A 25,813-nucleotide genomic window follows, 5' to 3' on the forward strand; every position below is an offset into this window, starting at 1 on the left:
CTGGGGCTGGAGTGGATTTAATGAATTTCCACGATTTCCTTCCCACTCTGAGCTCCTCGATTCAGTGGAACAGGAGAGGCCTCCGATGACTCTGGCACGTCCGGGTTGCCGGCTTCTCACTCTCCAGCCTGGCGAGGTGTGTGCAACCTCCATTGCTCCCAGGCTTCCCTCCAGAACAACGTGGGGGCGGTGAGGCAAATGTCCCTCGTGGCTTAAGATGTGCAATGAACCAAGAGCTAGATTCCTCAGAAGTACACCTCCCTTTCACTAGCCTGGGAACTTCTTATTTCAGCGGTTGTGAGAAAACAGTAGGAATGTTCCAGGCTTTGCTACTTCACACCAACTTGGGCTGGAGCCAAAACGAGGGACACACCTGGTTCTACCTGCCAGGGCTGAATGTGATACCCCAATGCAAGTGTAAGGACCAGCAAGGAGACAGCATTCACAGACTCACACGACCTCAGAGCAGCCTCCTAAACCCCGATTCTCACAGTGCCTGTCCTCCCTAACCCGCAGGTCACTGACCCCCCACTTCAGTCCAGACCCTCTGATCCAACAGGTTAATCAACTTGCCGCTCCAGACACAGACCGTCTCCCTGAACCATACCTCTGAAGGGTTGGACAGGCTGCCTCTGTCCCCACCAAGCCCAGCTCTACCCAGTTTTCAAAATACTATTTGCCCTTCTCCAGGAAGCCTTCCCAGATTAACCATACCCTATTCCCATTGCTTCTTCAAGAATCTTTTCTTGGTGTACCAGTATATAGTTTTGATGGAATTAGCTAAACCACTGGTCATTCAACAAGAAAGTGCTGATTCTCACGTTTGCAGAAAATGACACACTCAGCCCTGAGGAAAAATACAAGAGAAAGTCAAATGTGGGACAAAAGGTATTCCTGAGCCATGCGGAGGACTTTGCAAGACCGAATATGATTCGGGACATATCTAGAGGAGCAATTTTGGTAGGAGCGGAAGGACTCAGAGAACTTTGGAAGGGGGATTGGTCTGGGCCAGGCAGAGCAGTGGGGTAAGGCCTGCCTGACAGTGGGAACCTTGTGAGCAAATGCAGGACGCAGGAATGTTAGCACGCGCAGGGGAGCAGCCTGCAGGGCAGAGGTGCTGCCAGAGTTCTGAGCAGAGCAGGGCCTGAACGCCGCTCTAGGAATGGAATCCGGCACGCAGGGGAGATGGGAGTCCCTGTGCTCATCTGTACCGCCCCCACCACGCTGGCTGCAGGATTTCACATGCGCTCAGCGCTCATTCACAGTGACTATGATTTGTGTCTCTCTGGCCCCCAAATAATTACAATTTCAGAGTCAGCTCCAAAAAACAGGTAAAAGCACCAACCTTCTTACTTCTTACTTCCCTTTCCTCACCCTCCAGGAGGATGAGCCTACTCTTGAACGCCGGCCCATGGGAGGGGCTGCAGATTGGAGGGCCCCAAGGGCCTCCTGTTGGCAGAACATCAGCTCAGACTGCAAGCAAGACAGGGTGTGTGAGTCCAGGCACCTTCAGAAACTCCCGCGCCTGGCCTCCCTGTGCTCCTGGTGACTATGCAAGCCCTTCTTCAATCAGATTAGATATACTTCCCCTCCCCATCTATCTTCATTCCTCCTTATCCGGGAAATATTCCCGGGCTGTCCCAACCCGCAGTTCCAACTTCACACAGAATGCACTCTTCATTACTTAGCGTTACTAACTGCTGCAGGGACGTCTCTTGTCTCCATAATTCGATTGTACATTTCTGTGTGGGTCGAAGGGGCTGCCTTCGATCCCAGCCCCACTCACTCCCCAGTGCCTGGCACAGTGTTCTGCTTAGGAAGAGGACTGGAACAGTACTAACTGAGGATGATGAGGATGATGACTATCTACCCAACACCTTTTGGATGATCTGCCATTTTCTTTCTTTCTTACTTTTTTTAAAACATTTTTTCAATGTTTATTTATTTTTGAGAGACAGAGATAGAGCACGAGCAGGGGAGGGGCAGAGAGAGAGAAGGAGACACAGAATCCGAAGCAGGCTCCAGGCTCCGAGCTGTCAGCACAAAGCCCAATGCGGGGCTCGAACTCACGAACGGTGAGATCATGACCTGAGCTGAAGTCGGATGCTTAACCGACTGAGCCACCCAGGCGCCCAGTGATCTGCCATTTTCTAAAGCTGGGCCCGGAGGGCGGAGGGGAGGGGAGGGGATGAGGGCAAGGATAGCCACAGAGTTCTAGTGTCTAGGAAGTTAGCTTCCCTATGAGGAGTGGGCTTAAGGCAACAACTGTCCATTCCAGGCCCAGGTCTTGCATCATACCTGGAGCTAAAGTCCAGGAGAGGGAGCAACCAGGAGAGGGAAGTGGCTGCTTCCCCAGCCACTGGCCCTCACTCCTCCGTCTCTCGGAACCTCTGGGCCTCCACCTCAGCATGGGAAGGACCACGCTGCTTTTCTCTACCTGTGCAGTCACCATAATGAAGCTGCTGCCTGATGAGACCACAAGGGAAGAGCTGCACCAGATGTAAACTTCATAGTGATTTATAGAGCAGAGCTCTTGGGCTCGCCGGCGCGCAGCTGCTGTTCCAGCCCGCCCCGTCTGCCCGCCCCGTCTGCCAGGCCCCGCTGCTGGTGCTGCTCTTGGGGATTTCATGAAAGCAAAGGTGGGGGATGCACTGGGGGATCAGACTGATCTGGTCAGAGTCAGCACCAACTGGGAGAACGGGGTGTCTCAGAGTCCTTCCCTAGGGCAGAAACGGAGCCCACCAAGCTTCGAACAAATCAACTTTCTTATACTTTTCCCATCAGAGCAGGGCAGATTTTCCTGGCCTCTCTCCTCATAAATTCAACACATAAAGATACTAAGAATTGGCTGTTCAAAGGGAGAGTCTGCAGACCGAGTAGGGTCATCCCTGCCCCAGAGAAAGAGTGCAAGAAGTATCCTGGGAGACACTCAACCAGCTAGCCCTCAAGACCCAGACGTGAGGCCATTGGTATCTGATGGGTACACTCAACCTAGCTCTTAGCTGCTTGGATGGGCTTAGAGAGAGGCACATCAACCACACTTGTGGGATCTACACTGGGTGGACCAAAGGGCTCTGGATATGCCCTCCTCATTCTCTGTGCCAAACTTGTCCTCCCTCTGCAAAGCCAGCTTGAGCCTCAGCTCCTTGGACTCTTCCCTGGTTAACTGCAGTTGATTGTGAATAGCTCGGCACCCCCTGTCCTACGTGTGGACTTGGGTTCCCTTCCAGGCTGGCCTCCACCATCGCTCACACTGGCCTGGGCAGGCAATGCCTGAGAACAGGGGCTGTGTGGCAGTCACTAGTGTTGGTCACTAAGTTCTCCTCCTGGGCACTCAGTAGGACTTCTTTGCCCTGCCCTCCTGAGTTGCCGTGTGTCTTGCTTTGGCTAATGAAATGTGAGTAGAAGTCACATGGATCGCTTCGCCATGGAAGCTTTAAGAAATAGTGCATGGTTCGCCACCTCCTTTGCCCTGATATGGTACCTACGGGAGCACACCTCCAAACAGAGCCTCTGTTAGCCTGGACCCCTCAGTCACAAGGTAAAGCAGAAACCCAGCCGAGCCGCAGAGTGTGTATAACCTGAACAGGAGCTAAATATTGATTGCTTTAAGCTACCAAATCCTAGGATTATTTGTTGCTGCAGCATAACGTCGTGCACCCCGATTAATATGCCCTGTTCCTGATTGCCTGTTCCAGGCTTCTCGTACACATGGATGCCCTTGGCAGATGCCGCTGTCTGATTCAGTCTAGAGACATGGCCCAGTCCTTACCCATGATCAGAGAGGTAGATAACCCTACGGGTGGTAGACCTAAGGCCTAGCAGGTAGAGGGAACCGCCCCAGAACGTGTAATCAGAAGCAATGGGCAAAAATTGTCTTCCCTGCCAACCCACGTGGGAGCTCAGCTGCCCCCACCCCACCCTGGAACGGAGTGCAAGGACTTCCCCAGGGTGGGCTGAGCCACTGCTCAGTTTCCAGAGTCCCCGCTTCACATCCCGAAGGGCAAAGGCCCGCCTACCTCCAGGGGTGAGGGGGACGAGCACACACCCCACTCAACCCAGCACTAGGAATCCTCCAGAAGCCCAGGAGGCAAGGCTGTACTCACACTGGTGGCATACTGGATGTCCTTCCAGATGGAGGTTTCCCGGGACAGGTCGGAGGCCTCAAAGAGGTTGTCCAGGATGACCTCTCCGATCATGTCATGGCGGGAGAAACGGTCGAAGTCGAAGACGCTGAGATGCAGCTTGCGGTCTGCCAGCTCCTCGTAGGGCACGGGGAAGTGGAAGTTCTCGTCGAAGGTGGGGTTCAGGGTCTTGCGGTGCACCCGCGTCTGCAGCTTGCGTTTGCGATCAGGCAGGAGGTAGATCTTGACGTAGGGGTCAGAGCTGCCGCAAAAGTCCTTGGCGGGGAGGTCGAAGGCCCTGAGGATGCGCACGATCAGGGTCTCGCTCTCGTAGTCATAGCGCAGGCTAAAGTTGAGTTTCCCGCAGCTCTTGGCAGCCTCGGACTTGGCATCGTCCCCGTCCACCGATTTCTGCTTGTAGAGTTCGGGCTTGATGCGGCCAATGCTGGTGGACTGCTCCGCCGCGGGGGGCAGCTCGTTGCCGTAGTCCACGCTGGACACGTGCATCTGCCGTGGCAGGTGGCGCTTGAAGGACGTGTGCCTGGCGGAGGGGGCAGAGATGGCGTGGTCAGGGCTCGGGGGCGGGGGGAAGGGCATGCAAGCCGACACCTCCCACGGCCCTGGCTCATCCTACCCTTTGCAGGGGGCGGGGAGGGGCGGGCCTTTTCCTCCTGCTCGTCGTCGACCCTTTCTCTCTCGGCACACACTTTGTGCCGGTGGCGGTGAGCGTCCCAAGTCTTAGCATGTGTGAGGTACTTGCAATGGGGCCTCGTGTATCGTAAGCTCGACACACGCTACCTTTTGCTGTTATTTTCTTTTCTCTTTTTCCTGCTTGCTGTTTTCTACGTTTCTTTCCTAGCAGATGTGACCCTGGTTCCCCCCTGACACCACGAGATCCCTTAGGAGGAGGACCAGCCTTGCTTGCCCTGGTCCTTCGTCATCATCGCCACCGCTACCACTGCCACTGTAGTTAACATTTATTGGGCTTTGGAGCCAGACTGCACAGATTGGCTCTGTGAGTGTCTAGCCGTGTGACCTTGGTCAGGTCGTTTAACTTCTCTTTGCCACAAAATGAGGATAATAAAAGTAGCAATTGCCCAAGATTGCTGTGAGCACGAACTGGATTGATACATACAACAAGTACTTAGAACACAGCCAGGTGTAGAATAAGCCATCTATCGTCAGCTCTCATGATCACACGGATTCTTTCATCGGCCCCGCACTGCAACCTTATGCGTCCTTAGCCCTACCGTATAGTCGGGAAAAGTGAGGCTTAAGAAAGGTGGGCAACCTGCCCAAGGTCAGATGATAAACTCTGAAAATGTGACCCCCAGCACTTTCATTCCTGGACTCCCATCTGAAGACCAGGTCTCCTTCCCTTCGGCTGGTCGCCTGGGAGCCTGGGGAGACACTGCAGGGACCCAGGAGCCCACCAGAGCCCTAGATAAGTACAATGCCTCATACTACATGCACCACTTCTTTTAAAACTGTTTCTGAATGTTGAAGAGGTGTTTGTCATTATGTGGTGGTGGTGGCTTTTTTTTTTTGTTATTGTTCCGTTTTATTCTGTTTTCAGTTAAAGAATGCCGCGTATACAGCTGCTGTCTTGCAGGGGACTCTGTCGAAGGTCACAGAGGAATCCTCATTCTCAACGTGTTAGGAACCTCTTGTCTCCTCTCCCATGCGCCACAGACTCTGTGAGGCTTTGCTGGCATATCCCTAGACACACCATGAACTTTTATGCCTCTGGGCCTTTGCATTTTCTCTTCCCTCTGCCCGGCAATCTAGCCTTCGCTCCCAACACCCAGCACCCCCCACCCACACACGTCCCAGTGCACACCGCAGAGCACAGCTCCCTGCCTCAAAGGTTCCCCTTGCCTGCAGCCTTTCCCGGTGCCCACCCCCTAGTCGGTTACCCATCACAGAGCACATCCTCTGCTATAGTCTCCAGCCCAACCATAGGTGTTCTCATTTCCGGTCTCTGCACCCCACAGGCTGGAATCACATCAATGTATTGGATAAGAGAATGTGGAGGCGTGGAGGTTAGGGAAGGGAGATGTCCGCCCTCACCTGGTAGACGATGCTGGCTCTGTGGTCTGTCGCTGCAGCCGCGTGTGACGCATGATGTGCTCCTTGACCGACATCTGCACCTCGGCCGGGATATCTGGGGACGTGTGGCTGATCTTCACGGCCGCCTCTAGGAAGCCCAGGCTGTTGGTGTCCTTCAGCTTGTCCGCCATGTTGCCTCCGGAGCTGGGGCTCTGGGGGGCCTCCGGGGGAGGGCTAGCAGAAGCGGGACTGGAGGCCTCCTTGTTCCTCCAGGGCATCCAGCACAGCTTCCAAAAGAGAAAGAGAAAAACTGCCACCAGGGCCACGCCACACACAATAACTACCACTGCGAGGAGGCTGACAGAGGTGCCTGGGCGCGGCATGAGCCAGGGCAGGGAGGGACAGAGACAGACAGAGGCGGCGGAGAAGCAGGAAGGGGCAGTTGGAGAAGGGGGCACACAGAAGGGACAAAGACGGAAGAAGAGAAAAGAATGGTCATGAGAAAGCTGCCAGCCGGGAGAGGCGGTTTTAGGGCTGACGCTCCACAGTCCACTTTGTGTAGTATCTGCAGCCTGGCGCCCACCTCGGTCTGACGCCCCCCAGCATTGCCCCCTCCCCCACCGCCAGCTTGGGGAGCACCTGCGCTGCCTCCCCTACTGCCTATTGGCATGTGCACGGGGAAGGGAAAGTAATTTAAATAGCAGCCTAAGCAAATGTGCAAATTCGTGAAGCGTTCACATTTGGATGCTGTTTGAATTTCTATTAGAGCTGTTACTATGGCCAGACTTATAGCGGAGTCGTTTTTGGTATACAGCTCTCTCCCTCAACAGGCTGTGCGGCCTTGGGGACCAGAGGCTCGGCCAACTCAATCTCTTCCCTTCCCCCACCCCCATCGAGCCCAGAGCAGGAGCTCAAAAGTCGGGAGCTTGAAACGAATCAGACGGAGCATAACCTCCTTGAGGCCGGGAGTGGGTCTCCTGTTCCTTCTGTATGCTCAACTGTGCACACAGTAGGCTCAATAAATACTTGGATTAAGTTGGAATTTGACCCACACGGTGTATTTCAAAGCTACATACAAGTGATTCCTGTAACTGTCTTTTCCCATCCCGTAGCTATTTGAGAGCTCTGCTGTAAAACTGGTAATTTGTTTAAGGTGATTTATTTATTTTGAGAGAGAGAGAGAGAGAGAGCACGGCAAGCAAGAGAAGGGCAGAGAGAGAGAGAGAGAGAGAGAGAGAAGAGAGAGAATCCCAAGCAGGGATTCAGCCCGATAAAGGGCTCGAACTCATGAACTGTGAGATCATGACATGAGCCAAAATCAAGAGTCCGACACTCAACCGACGGAGCCACCCAGGCGCCCCTGTACAACTGGTAATTTTGAATGTCGTGGTTGGTTCTGAGGCAAGCGCTCACTGCGTCGCCCCCAGCCAACCCTGCCTCCAGAAGGATGCCCATCATCCCAGGAGAGCTGTGGGCAATGCTTCCCTCTGGAAGCAATGAAGAAGCAGATCTCTTACCCCTCCTTAAGGAATGACCCTTAGAGCCCAAGGTCTCTTCTCACTCTGACTAGAGAGCTCAGAAGGCTCTGAACCAGTGGCACACTTGGCAGGGTGTGCACACAGGTCATTTGCGAACTTGTGAACAGGCCAGCCGAGGAGTCTTGCATGGCTTGCGTGGCAACTGAATAGTTGAGCAATTCCACCGCCATCATCATCACATCAAATTTCTGGAAACTCTGGGGGAGGCCAGCTGGCTTGGTCACTAGACCCGTGCTCCTGGCTGGTGGCAACCGGCATTGCCTTTGGAGGGGCATGACCTTACCTGCACGGCCCCTGCAGGCTGGTGGGTTTGCAGGCTCTGGATTATCCTGGCCCAGTGGCTGAGCAATCTTAGGATCGAAGGTGAGAAATGACCCTAGAAATACTGGGGCCAGGCTGGGCTCTTGCAGACAAGAGCAGTGGTCCAGAGAAGGGACTTGCCTGGGTTCACAGTTCAGACACACAGCCTGGACCAGGGTGCAGATGCCCACCGCCCAGCCTGGGGCTCTTCACACTGTCCCAGCCTGTCTGTCCCTGATTAAACTGTAGGCCATTGTAACTCTGTGTTCTTATATTTGTCTGACTTGTGGCCTAGCACAGAAACGCACGCGAGAATGAATGAGTGAGCGCAAGAATGAATGGCGCATAAAAGGGCTATAATGATCTCTCAACCAGCATTTACTGAGCAACCTGCATGTGTCAGGTGCTAAGCTAAGATTAGAGTACCGAGATGCCGAGTCCCTCCTGGGGTGGGGGTGGGGGTGGGGGCATCCAGAGTACTCTCATGCACACAGGCACCAGGAAAAGCTGTCTCCCATCCAGAGGGACCTGGGAAGGAAGTAGGAACATCAGCTATCCTCTCTGGGGAGCCGGCACTGCCTCCTGACTCTCCAGATGCAGGGTACTGGCCTGAACCAACTACAACAGCCACCTACCCCAGGCCCCTGCACAGAGACATGGGGCCTCTTCCTGGTCAGAGGAGCCGGGGTTAGTCCTCCACACAGAGACTGCCAGGGATCCAGAAAGCTGATTCTAAGTTAGCTTCTAAAGTAAAGGTTTCTAGTGTGTGTGCGTGAGTCACGGGGGCACAAGAGAAAAAATACCAGATTGTTCTAATATTTATTTATTTATTATCTTAAAACAATAAATCACAACTGCAATATACAGGTTGATAGTAATAGAAATGATAGCATTTTATTATTGGATTTAGTTTTGAACATTACTATGTCCAAGGTACAAAGTGCTTTTTATGCATTTGCTCATTGAATAGTCTCCAGTGAAATAGGTGTAATTATTACTTTCATTTTGCAGATGAAGAAAGTGAGGCACAGAGGATTAGACTGCCCAGGGTCACACAGCTAGAAAGCTGTAGAATGGAGCTACAGCCCAGATGTGTAGGCAACATGGGGACAAATATACATTGGAGGCATTAAATGAAATAATTTGTGCTGTTATGAGTTCAATACCTAAATGGTTTGGAGACTGTTTCTTTAGGCCTTTATGGCCCTGGGGTTCACCAGGAAAGCTACCGCAGATCCTACGGGTCCTTATTCTGAGTATCCAGCCATCTCTAGACCCCTTCACACCTGTTCTCGGTTACAGATGTTCTGGAGGCATTCTCTACCATATGAGTCACCTTAAAACAAAAAAAGGTATTTCTAGGGCTTTGCTTCCCTTTGATCGTACATCTTACTTGCTCTGGTAATAATTAGAATTTTAATGAGAAAGGGGGAGAAATGGGGGAATCCAGAGAGCATAGAGTGCATTTAAATGTTCAGCCTGACAAAAAACTGAATTCATAGATGAAAAGAGAGGTGGGGGAAGGGGGTGGGCCGAGGGAATCAGTTTTTCCTCGGTGTGGTTGCTATTTTGAATACTTGTGCACGTGACCCCCGCTGTAGTTCCCTCGGAGCTGTGATTAGGGCAGGCAGAGGTATGGATTATTGGGAATCAGCACCCAGTGCTCAATACCGGCTATGTAAGACCAAGAAGCCCTCCCTCTGCGTGGAGAAGCTCCTTCCAGGATGCCTCGCTGGCAGGACTGACTGCAGGAGAACCGGGTCCTGTTGCTGAGTGGATTCACCCTCACTGGCGATACGAGGTGGTTAGCAAGGCTGGTAAGAGCAGAATTAGGCCAGGGCAGGGAGTGACTGAACAGGATTTAGCCCCTGTGAAATCACTATACGTGCCTTGAGCTCAGCCAGCCGACATATCCTGGTTGAAGGTCCACTGGGGCTGGGAGGCATAGTCTCCTGTATGGTCTAAGGACTGTGCCAAGGCCCAGATCAGCTATGATGTGTGCCTTCCTACCCCAGGCCTGCTGGGGTCAGGCCACCAGGACCTGTTGCTCTGTAGCAAATCGCAGGTGCACAAGTAGCCTTCAAAGTCTTTTTCCTACTCATCTTGTTTGAACCTTGACACTGTGAGGCAGATAGAGTTTTGATGGCAACACAGCCGTCTTTTGAGTCCTGATCTGGTGTTCTTCATATTTCATAGCACTATCAGGCACTAGCTTCACGACCAGAGAGAGGCAACCCTCCAGTAAGGGAAGAAGCCCTTACTATAGCACTGAAAATTAGAAAGTACTTCCTAAATCTTTGTATTCTTCCTCTCTCCCTCCTTCCTTCTTTATTTCCTCTTTAGCCTGGAGGGAAAGAATCACAGTCCTGGGGTCAGACTGGGCTCATTCAATGTCCATCTCCACCGGCTTTAAACCAAGCCACTTAATCTCTCAATGAAGCCTCAATTTCCTCTTCTGTCATATGGGCATAATAATAGCATCTACCTCATAGGGTCATTGTGAAGTTTAAAAGAGATCAGGGGCGCCTGGGTGGCTCAGTCAGTTAAGCATCCAACTTCGGCTCAGGTCATGATCTCACGGTTCGTGGGTTCCAGCCCCTCGTCGGGCTCTGTACTGATAGCTCAGAGTCTGGAGCCTGGAGCCTGCTTCAGACTCTGTGTCTCCTGCTCTCTCTGCCCCTCCCCCACTCACACTCTGTCTCTCTCTCTAAAAATAAACATTAAAAAAAAAAAGAGAGAGAGAGATCAAAAGTGCTGAGGACAGTGCCTGGAAAGTAGTAAAAAATATAATAAACATTAGCTGTTCTATTAGAATCACCTAATTCTGCCAAGTCTAGCTTTGAATATACCCTAGTTTGGAAAAGTTTCGTTGGCAGAACTGCATGAGGCATATTCTGCAAGTCACGAACGCTAATAGAGATCGCTTTAACTTTATCCTTACAAACTAGGGACGATCTTACTAGCAGAAAGAATATAAATATTTCATATATAGCTAGATCTCAAGACATAACATGTACTATATTAAAGATCTCACATCTCCAAGTTTTTCTGTCAATACCCATTTGCTTGCTATGTGTCCAGTTTCGTTGTTACTGTCCACAGGTGGGAGCTCCAAAGGAGTAAAAAGAAAATCATGGAAGAAAAATCAGCAATTGCAAGAACATGCCATGCTTCTGCAAAGTTTTCTTGGAAATTTGGAAAAGGAAGTCTGGTCCATCACTCAACATTAGGTGTGAAACATCTTTATTCAGGTGTCAGAAGAATCCAGTATTCCATGGGCACCTGGTTTGGGAAATCTGACTGGCCAATTACCCAGCCGCCTCTGGGAGAGCAAGGAGCCGTGGAACTAGGCTTTGGAAACACACCTGGACCTGGCGTGGCACAGGTGCGTGTGGCTTCTAACCGTGGCAGGGAAGCTGACTCCACTGAGGGCTCAGACACTGGGCAGATAGCTTAGGTGAGTGCCAGAGCCAGAATGACCACAGAGAGCATTCATCCACATTTCTAACTGTGTGACCCTGAGCAAGTTACTTAACTTTCTCCAAACTTTGGTTTCCTCTTCCATTTGATGGGGATTCTAATTATTCCTACTTTACAGAGTCATTAGGAAGATGAAATAAACTAAGACTTTGAGCATAGTTCCTGGTATATGGCAAATGCTCCCCAAATGTCAACTATTTTATTTCATGTTTTGCTTTTTGTTTTTCCATGCAGAATGAACCCAAAGCTGGGCCTGCGGAGACAGGGAAGGGGGACACCAGACCACAGGGCAAAGCATCTAAGACACCTCAGGCCCCTCTTCTCTCCAGAGAAGTTAAGATCTCCCTGAAGCCTATGAGGGCAGGAACTGCTTGTCACCTTAAGTGAGACTGTCCGGCAGGGGTAATGGCTCATGGCCTCCCTCTCTCCCTGGAAAATGCTGGGTTATTAGTTAGCAACCCAGGGCTTGCTTATCTCTCCTCACTGACACTTCTTTCTCCAAAGACAGAGCCCTGGCGCCCCCTCCCCTTCTCTCCACCCATAGTGTTAAGATTCATCAGCAGTTCTTATAACTTGCTATTGTTCCCATTTTTCTAATGGGTTTCCATGTCAGGAAAACCCATTTTGTAACAGTAACAGGCAGTTTTGCTAACAGACTGTCATTGAAAAGATAAACTGGGGAGAGGAAGTGAAAAGAAAGGACCCTTTTCTCTGCTTCCTCCAGAGCTGGAGAAAGCTGGCTTCAGAGCTTGGTGTTGCTGAAACCTTTGGTGTAAGGGCTGGCCTGTGCAGAGCAGAGGCTGCCTGGGCTGAGGGGGTCTCATTTAGACATAGAAAGAGACATAGACACAACCCAGAGATCAAACAGCAAGAAATACAGAGGCCCAAGAGACTGGAAAGAATAGTGTCACGTCTGGGAATGGAAAAGACTCTCGGCAGAGCCATTAATATTAATTAATATTAGTAACCATTAATATTATTAATACATTAATATTAATAATTATTTGTTATTTATTTCTACATGGTTAGCACTGTGCCCCTTACATTCTCTCATTTAATCTTTACAGCCTCCCTAAGAAATGAGCATGCACCTCACAAAGATAAAGTAACTCAGTTTAGAGGTATTAACTAACTTATTCAAGGATACATCACATTAAGCAGAAGAACTGGGATTTAAACCTGGGATTTTCTGATGCCGAAGTCCAAGCTTCTGAGCCAGGCCCCTGAAGGGACTGGGGGCTGAGTGGAAAGCTGGGCAGGGAAGCTGTGGGGGAGGGGGGGCAGGCACTTCTTTGTTATAAACCAGGAGAGTGTGGGAGGCATTCTCAACTATTTGGCCTGATCCTCTGTACCTCGGTAAAAACCCAGAGACGAGGATTATGAACAACCTCCTCACCCCCCATCTCTTCCTTCTTTCCTGGAAAGTATAGACACTACAGGTTACCCACCAGGCACCAGGCAAATAACCAGTGGCCCCTGGAAACACCTCATCCAGAGATGTAGCAAAGAAATACCTGACAGTGTGTGTGTGTGTGTGTGTGTGTGTGTGTGTGTTGCAGGAACAGGAGCTATTCTGTTCTAAGGCTTACAGACGTGGTCCATTAATAATAAACTCTTCCGTGGCTTGTAAATTTATTAGGAGAACCTGGTGTAATTAAAATTCAGGGTTAGGGAAGGGGGGAGCAGAGAACCTTTGCTTCCATTCCTTCTTTCAGAGATCCAGGCTGAACTACCGATGGGGATAATTAGCAGAGTCCAAACAGAGAAGGAATTAACGCTCCTGAAAAAGCTGTGATGAGGAGAGACAATGCTGGGCTAATTATGGCCGCACAAGCTTTATGACTGGGCACCGGCTTCCACCATCATTAGGGGATTCAGAGATAAATCGGAGGCTAATGCGGAGTGCTATAGCTAACAGAGCGTTGGCATTAATTTAGCAATTATTAGTATTATTATTTTGGCAGATGGCAACTGTACCTTTTTGCTTGATTGGTCAGGGTTTGTGGCCCCTCTGAGATGTGTGGAGATCAAGGCTGGGGTGATTGGGGTGGGGACAGACAGAAAGCCAGAAAGAGTCTTTCCCTCTACCCACCCCCCCCTCCTGTTTATACCTGCAAGTTCTGAGAGGAGAGGTCTGCCTGGGTCCACAAGGAGCAAGAAAAACAGATCAACAAAGAGAGAAGGGAAGGATGACACCGTCATATACCTAGAGCGTCCACAGCTGGAAGTCCTGTTCACCTCCGCTTTCAAAGCCCTCTCAGATTAAAGTTCCTAAATGTGACTCAGTCCTTCAGGGCTCAGAGACCTCTTTTCCTAAGCAGGACCAGCATAGGTGCTGGCTAGCTGGGGCAGGACTTTCTCGTACCCTTCTTTTTGCACACTCCAGACAGCCTTCCACAGACCCTAAAGAAACCTGGCTAGATACAGATGGCTCAGTCTTAGCCCCAATTTTTTGCAGCCACATTATACCCCCAACTCTGTGGACATGGAGGACAGAGAACATAGTCAGAGGTAGAAGAAAACTTCTAGAACCGTAAATCCAAGCACTCTGCAACTCCTAGAAACTTTCCCCTGGTTCTAGAATCTTAAAGCTCAAGACACTCCATAAAATCAGAACATTATCTCAAGGATGTACATTCTAAAGGATTGTACATTGCACCTTTCCTCAAAGAAGGCGAAATCCTCAGAATTTCTTCCTTCCAGCAAGGAGTGAGGGAGTAACTGATTATTTAGTTATAGAAACAGGACTTTCCTGTTTTGATTAAGTGCTATGCATTTAACCTCCCATCACAAGCAGGAGAAATAATAGTATCTGTGCTGCAAAAGGCCAACTTAAAATCCAGGTAGCTGAGTCACATAACATCTCCAGTCATTAGAGAAATGAACAAACATTACATACATCTCATGGCCACACATAACCTAGAGAATAACCATTCCTGGCTGCCAGCCTGGAAGGGACAGGGCAGCTCAGGATCTCCCATCAGGCCCCTGAATTTTTTGGAATACCTCTGAACCTCTGCTTATTACCTCAAATCCAGAACTCTCCCTACCCACACCCGACACTCTGCAATTTTGCCTGTGGAGCAAACTCATTCATCTCCACAAGGCAAATGGCATGAAGAAGGTAGGGAACTGCCTGTCAGTGTCCACTTGAGGCAGGGGTGGGGGTGTGTATTAAGGAAGAAAGCAGACACTTTGCCTTTAGAATTTTTAAAGAAAAATGGAACTTGTTTTTATCTGGGACAGTTTGTGTAGAGGTATTTCCAAGTCATGAAAGCTAAGGAGATCTGTTTGAGATTTCCTGTGCAACTCCTAGCACGGACCATATACAGAGGGGGTCCCAGTAAGTGACAGCAGAGCCCGAATCTCAATTGTTGAATCTCGGGGTGTTACTAGAGATCCCGTGAGCTAGAGACTTTGAGTGGGAGGATGGCAGGGGGAAACGTACAGAGGCAAAGAGAATTAGGCGTGCTCTAGTCACTTGCATTTTTCATGAAAATACAAATGAAAAGATCCAGCATTTCTCTGACTGTAGAATCTGGACCCAGGCAGTGGCTTTGGGATGCAGGGACTAAGCTAGGAAGTAGGATACCTGGGGGCCTGGTCCTGAGCTGAACAGCATCTCCCCAGACCTTGTGCTCACTTAAACCCCAAGAACTCAAAGCCACTCTCAACCATTTTCTTTTGCTATGGCTATGACCAAGGGTCTCCTTCTGCCTTCTCCTTTCAGCCCCCTAACTTGGCCCCCCAGGGGCTTCCTGAGGCTTGTGACTCAGCAGCCAAAGTTAAAGTACCCCAGGGCTGACAAGTCAAGCTCTCTTTGTCAAGCAGCCTGCAGGGAAGGCACACTGATTCATCTGGGCCTGCTTGCTCACCTTCCTCAACTTCTCTCACGCTCAGCCTGGCCACAGGTACCTGTCATTCCAGACTGTGGGGTTTCCCTCTGGAGTCAGAACACCAGAACACCTGCATCAGAATGTTTCACACACATACACCCTCCCCACAACGCACACTGCCCCCTGCCCTCTGTGGTATTTCTGCTCTGGACGGACAGGAGAGGGGGGCAGCCTCCACGCCAGGTGGAACTCGACAGGTGTGTTCTCACCTTGAATGATCCCCTTTAGAGTTTGAGGGTCAGAACCAACATAGAGGGCCCCACTGGAAATGAATTATTGCAGGAAAGGAGGAAGGGACCTGGATAGGCAAGCAGGAAGACACTCCCTAACTTGGGGAAAATTGTGTATCTGGGGGGTATGGGGAGTTGGGTGGTGTAGATGATGGCACCAGAGAACCAAAATCTAATACTTGCTGGGCCTAATCTATTCGGAGATTCTTAAAGACGGAGAATTACCTCTCCAACATCCATCCCTGTACCACCCTCTGAAAGTTCTTCTTTATGTCTAACCTCAGTCCCTTCTGCTGCAGTAATCAACCCATTGATCAAACACTGCCAAGGCCAGAGAGAGCGCTTGCGCGAGAGCAGCGCCCCCTACAACCCCCACAGGGCTGAGATGCGCCCAAGGCTGGGCACAACCCCCTCACACACACAATCCTCCCCTGGGCCACTACCCTCCATCTACTCCCTCTCTCCCTCAGCGGCCCTGTTGCTAACCTAGGACCTACCAAGAGCTCTGACCTTTAACCTCAACTGAAAACAGGGCCCTGAAAGCTGTTGCCTCGGGGAGCTTACCCCACCTGTACCTGCTCCAGGAACCGCCGTTCCAGTCCCCGGCTTCTGGTCCCTTGAGACTCGCCTGGAGACGAAATTCCCGCCTCCCGCGTCCCCTTCCTCCCTTTCCCGCGCTGTTGGTGCGGAACCGCAGGGGCGACCCTCGCTTACCCCTAGGCCCAGCGCCACCGGGGTCAGAGTCCGGGGGACAAGGAGGGGTGGTGTCTGCGGAGCCAAAGGAATCCCGGCGCCACGGTCCCTGCAGGCTCTCCCCACCCCCACTCTGCATCCTCTCGAGGCTTCGCACTGCCCCCCAGCCCCTCCCCTCCGGAGGGAGGACGACCGGGTGCTCCCTGCCGCCCAGGACCCTCCAGGCGTCGGCATCCGGACAAAGAAGCCCGGCTGCGGCGGGCGAGCGCGGCCGCACGGCGCTGGTGCGGCAAGTAAATAACCCGGGCCGGCCGGCCGCCTATCCTCCCGCGGCTCCCGCCGCCAGGGCGCGACACGCCATTGCCGCTGTCGCGACTCCCGAGAGACCCCGCAGCCGCGCGCGCCGGGCCCGGGCCCCGCGGGGCTCGAGCTCCCGACTCACCGGCTCCGGCGAGCTCGCCTCGGCTCGGGCTCCCGCCTGGGCTCGGCGGCCGCCGGGGGCTGCGTCCAGCGCAGGGTCCGCGCCGTTCGGGCAGGAGGCGCCCGTTTGGCAAAGTCGGCGGGAGGCACCGGCTCGGTCGCGCACCGGCCCCGAGTCCGAGTGAGTCAGAGAGAGACCGAGGGAGCGAGTTATAGGGGCGAGGGTGGGGGAGGATGCCGAGACACCCTCCCCCACCCCGCCTCCCGTCCCCCCGCCCCCCCCTCCCCCCAGCGGAGACGCAGAAAGCCACTCGCAGCCGGAGAGACGTCCGGACACAAAGACCTCGTGCGGCTCGCAGACCTAAGTTTCTCCCTGAGACCAGGGGGCTCGGACGGGTTCCCCGAGAGAACAGACAAACGGACGCGCGGACCGACAGACGGACCTTGGGACCCTGACAACCCAAGAGACGAGTTGCTACTTCCTGGTCTCCTACTCACTCCACAGACCCCTTCCCTGGCAGATAGCCCGCAGGGTGAGCGGAGAGACGCCAGGGAAACTGAGGCCCCCGAGGGGCACGGCGCCCGAGGAGCGCGGCTTTGCGCTGGAGTCCTGTAGAGCCACACGGAGGGAGCTCAGGGATCCTCTGCCTCCCAGGTCCCCTTCACGTCTCTCCGCTTGCCCTGTGGGCGGTGGAACGGGGCACAGGCTGAGGCTCATTCCGAATCCAGGATCCTGAGCTGGAGTTCTCTGTCTAGATTAAGGGGCTCCCAGTGCCGGGGCTCTGGGGACAGAGGATGGTCGGGGCAAGAACCCAGGAAGAGAGGGGGGCTCGGGGTTCCCGTTACCTGTGTCGGCCGCGCTCGGACTCCTCTCTGGGGGCTGTAGCTCGAAGCTCCGACAAGTCTCCACGTCCAGCCCGAGAGGGGGCGGCCGGGCCCGGCACAGAGAAGCCAGGACCGCGAGCGCCGCCTGGCACCGAGGCCCCCCGGTCCCCCACACCCCGCTCATGCCCGGGACACCCCGGCTCTCCAAGCAGCCGCCTGAGCCCGTGCTGCCGCTGGACTGGGGCGGGGCAAGGCGGCCCCAAGAAGACCCTCCCCGCAGCGGCCCCCTGCGGCTCCGTTCAGCTTTTAATCATTTCCCCGCAGGGTCTCCGCCCCTCACGTGGTATCCCGCGGCAGCTGGCAAGTCTGGCGCCTCACGGCCGCCCCCTCCACGCCCGGGGACAGGTCTCAGTCCCCGCGGGTTCGAGGCAGGGGAGCCCGGTTGTCCAGCACCCTGGAGGGTGGAACCTGGGATCTGACTCCACACGTACTGCCTGGTGTGACCTTGGGCCTCTCTGAGCCTCAATTTCCCACTCTGTAAAAGGGGTATAATGATAACGAGTGCAACACAGGCTGCCTGGGAATATAAAGATAGTGTTTGCGAAAACACTGGGTAAATTGCCACATGCCACACAAGTGGCAACGAAATAGATAAACCCATTAACAGAAAGATGGGTGACCTGGCTGGGGGTGGGAGGACCTCGGTCAACGTTCCTAACGGGAGAAGTTAGTCAGATTGGTCCCAGGTCCTCAGCTTTGGAGGCAGAAGACCCCAAGACTGCGGGGCTATTCGAACTGCAGAAAGACTTTCTGAGCCCCGCAATCCTGCGGTCCACGGTACCCGCACGTTGCTATGGCAACGGGAGGCAGCGGCCGTCTCTCTCCATGGCAACGGGAGGGGAAAGTTTCTGGCAAATAGGAATGGGGGGCATTTCAAGAGAGCGCTCTGTTCCCGCCAGACCCACCTCCCCGCAGCTGTGGAACACCACCGGAGATCATGTATCTTACTATGAAGCATAACAAGGGCCAGAAAGACGGAAAACAAAACGGGAGGGTTGACGCTAGACTTAAGGCAGACAGACTTCCCTTCCAGGAACTATGGCGTGAGGTCCAGGAGCAGGTTGGCTGAGGGGTTCCGAGGCACCGCACTCAGCCGTGGAGATCTATGGGCCGCCACCGGGTGCGGCCCTGCGGGGGCCCTGTCACGAAAATCTTGCGTCCTCGGCGTGTCGGCGGATGGGCCCCTTCCTGTGTGCGGCTTACCCGAAGCTCCAGCTTCCCCGGAGCTGGGAAGGAAACTTTAGCTGGAACCTCCGGAAGCCGCGGGCCTGGTGTGTACCGGGTGGCGGACGGGGGAGGAGGGTCTTTCCTCCTAATTAGCACGCTAATTGGAAGTGGCTAGGGCGGTGACTCACGTTCCAGAGGGAGGAGATTCGGAGCCCCAGCTCCTGGCGGTCTCCACATGCGCCATCTGCGCCAGCCGTACTAGCGGGCCCTTGGACTTGAGAGTCCCCGGCAGCTACAGAGCGCCAAGCAGAGGCCTGCGAGGACGTAGGCTGGACCAGGCGATTTTTGCTTTGGAAAAGCGCTACTTGGCTCTGTCCACGGTGCTGAAGACCCAGTTGCTGCAATCGTAGCGTGGGCACAGGGTTAGGGAGGTGGGGAGGGATGGACAATTGTGGCGGGTTCAGACCTTTCACCCTGATCTCAGGAGCCTACGATAGGAGAGGGCTAGAAACTCAGGCCAGGGGGACTGAGCAGGCTTGATCCCGGAGACACTATGCAATCCAGGCCGCCTTCCTGAAGGAGGTGCTCGGTTGCTGTTCCAAGAACAGGTGAGGCCGTGGAGTCCCCATTTGCTTCCCAGTGGTTCTGGAACCCACCTGAGGAGCCCAGAAGCCCTGTCATCTTCCTCTCCACCTCCCAATGCAGAGCTTAGTTCCTGGGAGGCCCCTTGTTACATGATCACTAGCAGTTTCCGAGGCAGCAGTTTTGTGTTTGTGTAAAATACAAATGGAGAAGAACTGCTCTCTACCCATGTTTATGGCAACTCTGCCACTCCGCGGGCGATTTTTCCCTCCCCCTCCTGAGTTCTTGGGGAAATTCACAGAACAAAGCGCCTTGTTTTGCCTTTGCAGAGAATGAAAAAGCACAGGACCTTCCAAGGGCCCAGGCCTGTGATGCAGGGAAATCAATATTTTGCTTTACAACGAGTGGGGGAATTTACATCTAAACTGAAGGCAAAGGAGCCTGTTTGGAGCAGAGCAGGTGGCAGGAGCCGAGAATTAGCAGATAATTTCTGATTGTTCCCGGATTCAGCCTCCACACTAGGCAAATGGTTCTGCATCCTCTCTGGCGCCCCAGCAGCAGCTCTGGACCTGGCATTTCTCAACAGAACAGGGAGGAGTTTCTGCTCTGTCAGGGCTGGGGGAAGGGGCTGGGGCTCCCAGGTCAGTCAATAATTATTGAATTTGCAGTGCGTGAATCTGTGTGTACAAAAGAGACAGAAATGAGACAGAGAGAAACAGAGACACAGAGACAAGAGAAAGAGAGGGAGAGGTTGAGACATATAGAAACAAATATAGGAGATACAGGGAGAGCTACAGAGAACAGAGAAAGAGGGACGGAGGGACAGATATGCTTATGAGGGCATACTCATTCAGAAAGAGAGATAAAAGAGAAACATAATTTTTTCTTATACTAAGAAAAACCCCTGCCTTAGTTGTCTTCTTCATGCTCTCTCTCTTTGCCCCTAACAAGTTAATGCTGATACCTGTGGTCACATAACCAGCCACAAACCAACCAACCAACCAACCAACCAAACAAACAAAAAACATGTAAAGATGGGAACTTTTCCTCTCTAAAACCCCTTTCCCTGACAAGCCCACTCCCACAGGCAAAGACCAAATTCAGACTCCCAGGGTGCCACTCAGACGTAAAGAGGGAGGGAGGTAGAAAGAAGTAGAATTGTTGCCCCTCAATTCTGTCTTTCAGAGAAAGGCCATCTGAGTTTCGATTTCGGGGTGGGTGGAGAGAAGGAGGGGCAGAGACAGCACGGCATAGTGGCAAACAAGGGCACTGGGTTGGGCACTGGGAGGCTGGTTCCAGAACTGGTGCACTAAACCAGCCACAGGGCAGTCACGTCCCTTCTCAGGGTGTCAGTTTCATTATTTGTCAGATGATGAAGCTAGATGAGGAGCTCTCGGAGGCTCCTTCCAGCAACAACATTCTAGGATTTTACATGAAGGGAAAGGAGGAGGCTGAGGGGGGAAAGGAAAAAGGGACAGAAGAGCAGTTTTTCTGGCTCTAAAGAAGACGGTGTCCAGACTCACTTTGGGCTTCCCCTCCCCCAGTGCTCTCATCTCATCTGCAACTGTGGCCGTAGCATTCTGAGTCTGCCGCACACACCTCCCCGACTGCTCAGAAGCAGGAAGGGGGACTGGAGGAGGGATGGAAAGCGGAATGGGAGGAGGTTTGAGGCAGAAACTAGCAGCCTTCCACTCCTATGCCCTCCTCTCCTCAGAAATAGCCAAAGTACACATGCCCTGCCCCCACCCCAAGTCTCTCAGGCAGTGGTGTGACTGCCTTTGGACAGGTCCCCACGCTGCTCTGAGCAGTAAAAGCCTGCTGAGTTGTGCTACAAATAAAATATATTAAAACAAAATAACAATTTCTAAAAAAAAAAGAAAAATTAAACCTCGGTAGGAAATTGCTAATGCCGTAGGCGAGAAGAATGGGCTCCTTTGACATGAGCCGATGTGTCACATTGTCTTTCCATCTCAATGCAATTTCTAAATAGGGAGCCCTTTCCCCATCCCCTCCTCCTCTCCAAGCCCCCAGCAGAGATGTAAAGGGAGCAGCCTGACGTTCATAGCCCATTGTCTGACGTCCAGGGAGAGACGAGAGAGATAGATACAAATGTACTCACTGCTTTGTCAAGTGGATTGGAGCCAAGAGGGCTCTGACCCAGCCATGAGGGGCCCGTCTCCTCTCCCCACCTCCCCCATCTCCTGTCTAGCCAGGCATGTGGACACTCTGAGCAAGGGTTCTGAATTTACTCTAAGAAAACAGATTATCACTTGAACCCGTTCTACTGCTGGTGGAGAATTAAGTTGATGCCCTATATTGGGGACTGGGAACACTTTACACTACAATTTAAAACAAACAGTGCTATGGAATCCCTATGGGGTTTCTGTCAGGACAGCTTTATCAGTATTTCCAGCAGATGTCACCCCCCTGCCCCCATCCTTCACACCAACATAGCCAATTCTAGCCGAAGCGGGGTGCCTTCTGCAAACCATGCCATTCCAAGCCATCAGAAGAATTTTCAGGAATTTCTGAAAAAGATGCAGAAGACATTGCAAAGTCCTGCACATGTGCCCAGGTATTTTTGAGGGTCCAGTCTTGCTTTTCTAAGAAAGGTCTGTGACAATTCAAACCTCCTGAGCCAAGCAGGGGTACATTTGCCTCTTTCTTATTCCTTCCCCATCTCAGAGGTCTCATCTCTGTTCCATGCTCTCTGTTCAAGCATAGTGTTCCTGATCAGACTTGGGAAGACTGGACAGGACTAGTTGCATCCAGCAGGCTGGGCCTGGGGGAAGCAGAGGCAAGTTCAAGGTCAGAAGGCAACATCATCCCGGAAAGTTTTAGAGCTGTACCTAAGTAACCATGGTGTGCCTAAGGCTTTCCCTGCACTACTTGAGACATGAGAATAATTGGAAGAGAAGAGCCAGAAGGGAAGCCAGGTGTGCTCCTCTTCAGACTGACCTTGTGTAGAAGAAAGAGCACAGGTTTTGGAGTCAGAGACCTGTGTTCAAATCCTGGCTCTATCACTGACCAAGTGTCACACCTTAGGTGCTGTACTGTAGCAATCCAAACCTCAACTTCCTCATCTGTAAAATGGGACATATAAGGCCTGCTTTATACTGCACAAGGGTTATATGAGTTAAGTTAAATACCTAATATACTGCGACTGATTCATGGCAGGTGTCAAAACAAATGACAGTTCTTGTCCTCTCCCTCTCTCTGTCTCTCAGGTCACAGAAGGACATCCATGAGGCACACTGTCCAGAGGTTAACCCATATTCTTCCCTTGAACAAGTCCCTGAACACTGCCAAAAAGGAATTGATTCATTTAGTCTTATAACAATCCCGAGAGGCAGAATGGGTGGATGCTCAATGTCCATTTGGCATGTGGGGAAATTAAGTGACTGGTCCCTGGTCACACACGCAAGGAGGCAGCAGAGAGGTAGAATCCAGGCCTTCTGATTTCTGGTTAGTACCACTGCTTTGTACTGGGGAAGGTAGGCATAATTTTTTCTTCTTCTACAAAAAAAAAAAAAAGGTCATAATACTTTTAAATTGACTTTATAATAAATAAAAAGTATTTGGAAATAAATTACAAAGCAGTGAAAAATTTACTCTCGTGTCTCTCTGCAAAGCTCTTGGCCCTCTGACCTGAGCCACCCCAGCTGCACGTGGGGCCCCATGGCTGCTCTGGAGGGCAGATCACATCACCGATAAAACGCAGGGCTGGGGCCAGGCAGCTTCATGGCTTGGGACATGTTTGGCTGCTTCCCTCTTGACAGAGAGCTGCTCAGCAGGCAGCTCAGAGAGCCTCTGCTGTGTCTGGATTGTGTTCCATGGTCAGAGTCCAGCTTCCAGGAAACAGCCAAGCCAAGATTCTTATAAGACCAGGACCCCAAAGACTAGAATTCTCCCCAAGGAGCCTGGAGAGGGTTTGCCGTCTCAGGGCTCTGGCTGCTGCACTAATGAAAAGAAACCAGATAAAATGCCCAAACGAATTAAAACAACAATTCCAATAGGGCTCTGTCAGGACTAGGAAGTCTTAATCCTTGATTTCAGTAGTAGGCAAGCAGGAAGAATCAACAGAACATATATTCGGGTCAGTGACCTGCAGCCCTCAGTGGAATTGAGGGGCTGAAGCCTCTAGAGAGAATAAATTTGTTCCCCCAATTTTAGCCTCTGTCTGTCCTATACAACAAAAATCCTTTTCCATCCTGGCCACCAAGACATAATTATCTCCATCTCTGCTGTTTATGAGAGGTACAGTAAGTGGTTTGAATGAGTCAGCCCCCCAACCTTTATTAATACTCCCATGCGTTTGTAAGACGTGTTATGCTTTACACAGCACTCTCATATTTGCTATCTCACTTCATACAATAACCCTGAGAACTGGATATTCTTCTCCTAACTTGGGTGGTGAGGCCTCAGAGAGGCTACAAATAACTCTCTTGGGGTTATAGCTAGCAAGCGGCAGAGCCAGAATTTGAGCCGGTCATTTTCACATCATTCATTCATGGAGCATTTACTGGTCCTGTGCAGACCCGGGTCCACACCAGGCACCTGAGACACAGCCCTGTGTGATTTCCCTCCCGCACTGGCCTTCAAGTTATGCGCTGTGCAGAGCCCTCAATACACAGGCCTGTCCTGGGGGAGTGCACATAATCGGCCGTGGAGAGAGGCCACGCGTGGAATTGGTCTCAAATGAGTTCTTTGACCTCTTTGCTGCAGTTGCCCACACCTACATCGACTGTGAAATTCTCTTCTATGACATGAGTCTCCATGGATTTCCCTCCCTTCCTGATTCTTTCACTCTCTCCCCTGCCCCCTCCCCACCTTTCCATTTTCTCGCAGGTTCAGCTCTCGTCCCTTCTTTCTTCTGTCTCTTCATATACTCCCTGAGTGATCTTAGCCACTCCGAGGGCTTCAAACACTAAATAATGCCAATACTAAGAGTAGCACCGCTAAACATTTACTGAGCACACACTCTGTTCCAGGACCTCCCTGCTTGCTTCATAGGGACTATATCATTTACTTCTCGCAACGACTCTGATTACTATCTGCAGTCTACAGGTACCAAGTGACAGGGCTGAATGTGAACCCAGGCGGTCCAGAGCCCAGACCCTCAGCACTCCATATTTTGTCTCTCTGTGGTTCTACACATGCATTTCTAAATTCTCATTCAATCACCTTTACCCCAGACCTCCTAAATCCCCTGTGTCCAAGACAGAATTCATATTTTCCCTCACGAACCTGCTCTACCTCCTTAAAGGAAGACAAAACTAAACCAAACTAAACTAAAAAAATCTCAGATCCCTCCTTGACTCTTCCCTCTCCCTTATCCCCCTTATCAGTGTGGCACTGAATCCTCCTGTTTTTATCTCTAAAATGTTTGAACCCCTGACCTCCCCACCCTTGTCACTGCCCTAGTCAACCACTTGACATTCCTCTTCTGGATCGTGATGGTTGCCTTACGCGATAATATGATTATGTCATCCTCTCATTTAAAATCCTTCGTAGACTTCTGGGGCCTTCAGGGTGAGGTTGACTTTCTTGAGCATGGCATTCAAGGCCCTTCCAGACCTGGCCTCTGTCCACCTATCTGGCCTCCTCTCCACACGCTCCTTGTGTCCTCAGGCTGCCTGTGCTGTGCTCACAGAGTGATAACTCCCATCTCTTACCCTCACATCCCACCCAAACTTTCATGTTCCTGCAATTCCTCTTGTCTTCCACCCGTGCTCTCTCTAGATTCTGGAACTTTGCAATTGCTGTGCCCTGAACACCTTTCCTCTTTTCCTCACTCCACTGGTTCTTATAAGACACTATAAAGCCTAGAGGTTAAGAGTGTGGGCTTTGGAGTTAGGTTGTCTGGGTTCAAATCTGAGATCTGCCATGTAGTAGCTGAGTGATAGTGGACAAGTTACTAAACCTCTCTGTGCCTTAGTTTTCTTGTCCATAAATGAGATGATAATAGAAATACCACTCTCATCAGCTTCCTGAGAGGTTTAAATGAGTTGATTACACAAAGCACTCAGAAAACTCCTGCCCTAACCTTCAAAGCTGTCTTAGATGTCCCTCTTCTTATTAGCTCATTGCGTGCAATGCTTACCTTTGTCATAGAGTTTTGCAACAGCACATTGTTGACTGTTACTAGACTGGGCTCTGTATTTTATTCATCTTTATGTCCTCAGTGCTTCATATCTAACGCACCTTCAGTGAGTGTCCACCACTTTGAAGAGAGGTGAATGTGTGAACATAACATAGTACAAAGTATCGGAATCCGAACACTAGAGGAATCGGAGTTGAGTTAAATGGGTCAAGTCAGAGAAGGCTTCCTGGGGGAGTAGAGTTTTGAGATTTTAGGCAGGTGAGACTGGAAGGAATTGAAGAACACAGGAACAGCCTGTGATAAGACTTGGGGACAAAAAAAATCTGCAGTTTTCAAAAAGGGGAGT

At 51.7% G+C, this 25,813-nt stretch overlaps 1 protein-coding gene and 1 long non-coding RNA gene across 11 annotated transcripts in view; one reads left to right on the top strand and one right to left on the bottom strand.

The window, feature by feature from the left end:
* Positions 1–17,783, bottom strand: part of SYT6 (synaptotagmin 6) — a 61,814-nt gene extending 44,031 nt beyond the window's left edge. For 4 of the 10 annotated variants that reach the window (XM_040471370.1, XM_040471369.1, XM_040471372.1 and 1 more), the window contains exons 1-3: positions 17,577–17,782; positions 6,195–6,543; positions 4,107–4,665 (exon numbers count right to left, since the gene is read on the bottom strand). In XM_040471370.1, coding sequence (XP_040327304.1) covers positions 4,107–4,665; positions 6,195–6,543; positions 17,577–17,739 — 1,071 coding nt within the window. In that variant the 5' untranslated portion in view covers positions 17,740–17,782. Of the gene's footprint in view, positions 1–4,106; positions 4,666–6,194; positions 6,544–16,752; positions 16,891–17,576 lie in introns of those variants that run through there. The other 6 variants (XR_005788892.1, XR_005788891.1, XM_040471371.1 and 3 more) reach the window with 5 other exon arrangements.
* Positions 45–13,489, top strand: LOC121027726 (uncharacterized). The gene is made up of 3 exons (XR_005788893.1): positions 45–136; positions 11,114–11,396; positions 11,726–13,489. It is a non-coding gene; the product is annotated as an uncharacterized LOC121027726 (long non-coding RNA).
* Positions 17,784–25,813: the final 8,030 nt, after the last annotated feature.

This window comes from Herpailurus yagouaroundi, unplaced genomic scaffold (assembly GCF_014898765.1).
Source record: "Herpailurus yagouaroundi ecotype Mexico unplaced genomic scaffold, PumYag 77, whole genome shotgun sequence".
Classification (NCBI taxonomy): Eukaryota; Metazoa; Chordata; class Mammalia; order Carnivora; family Felidae; genus Herpailurus; species Herpailurus yagouaroundi.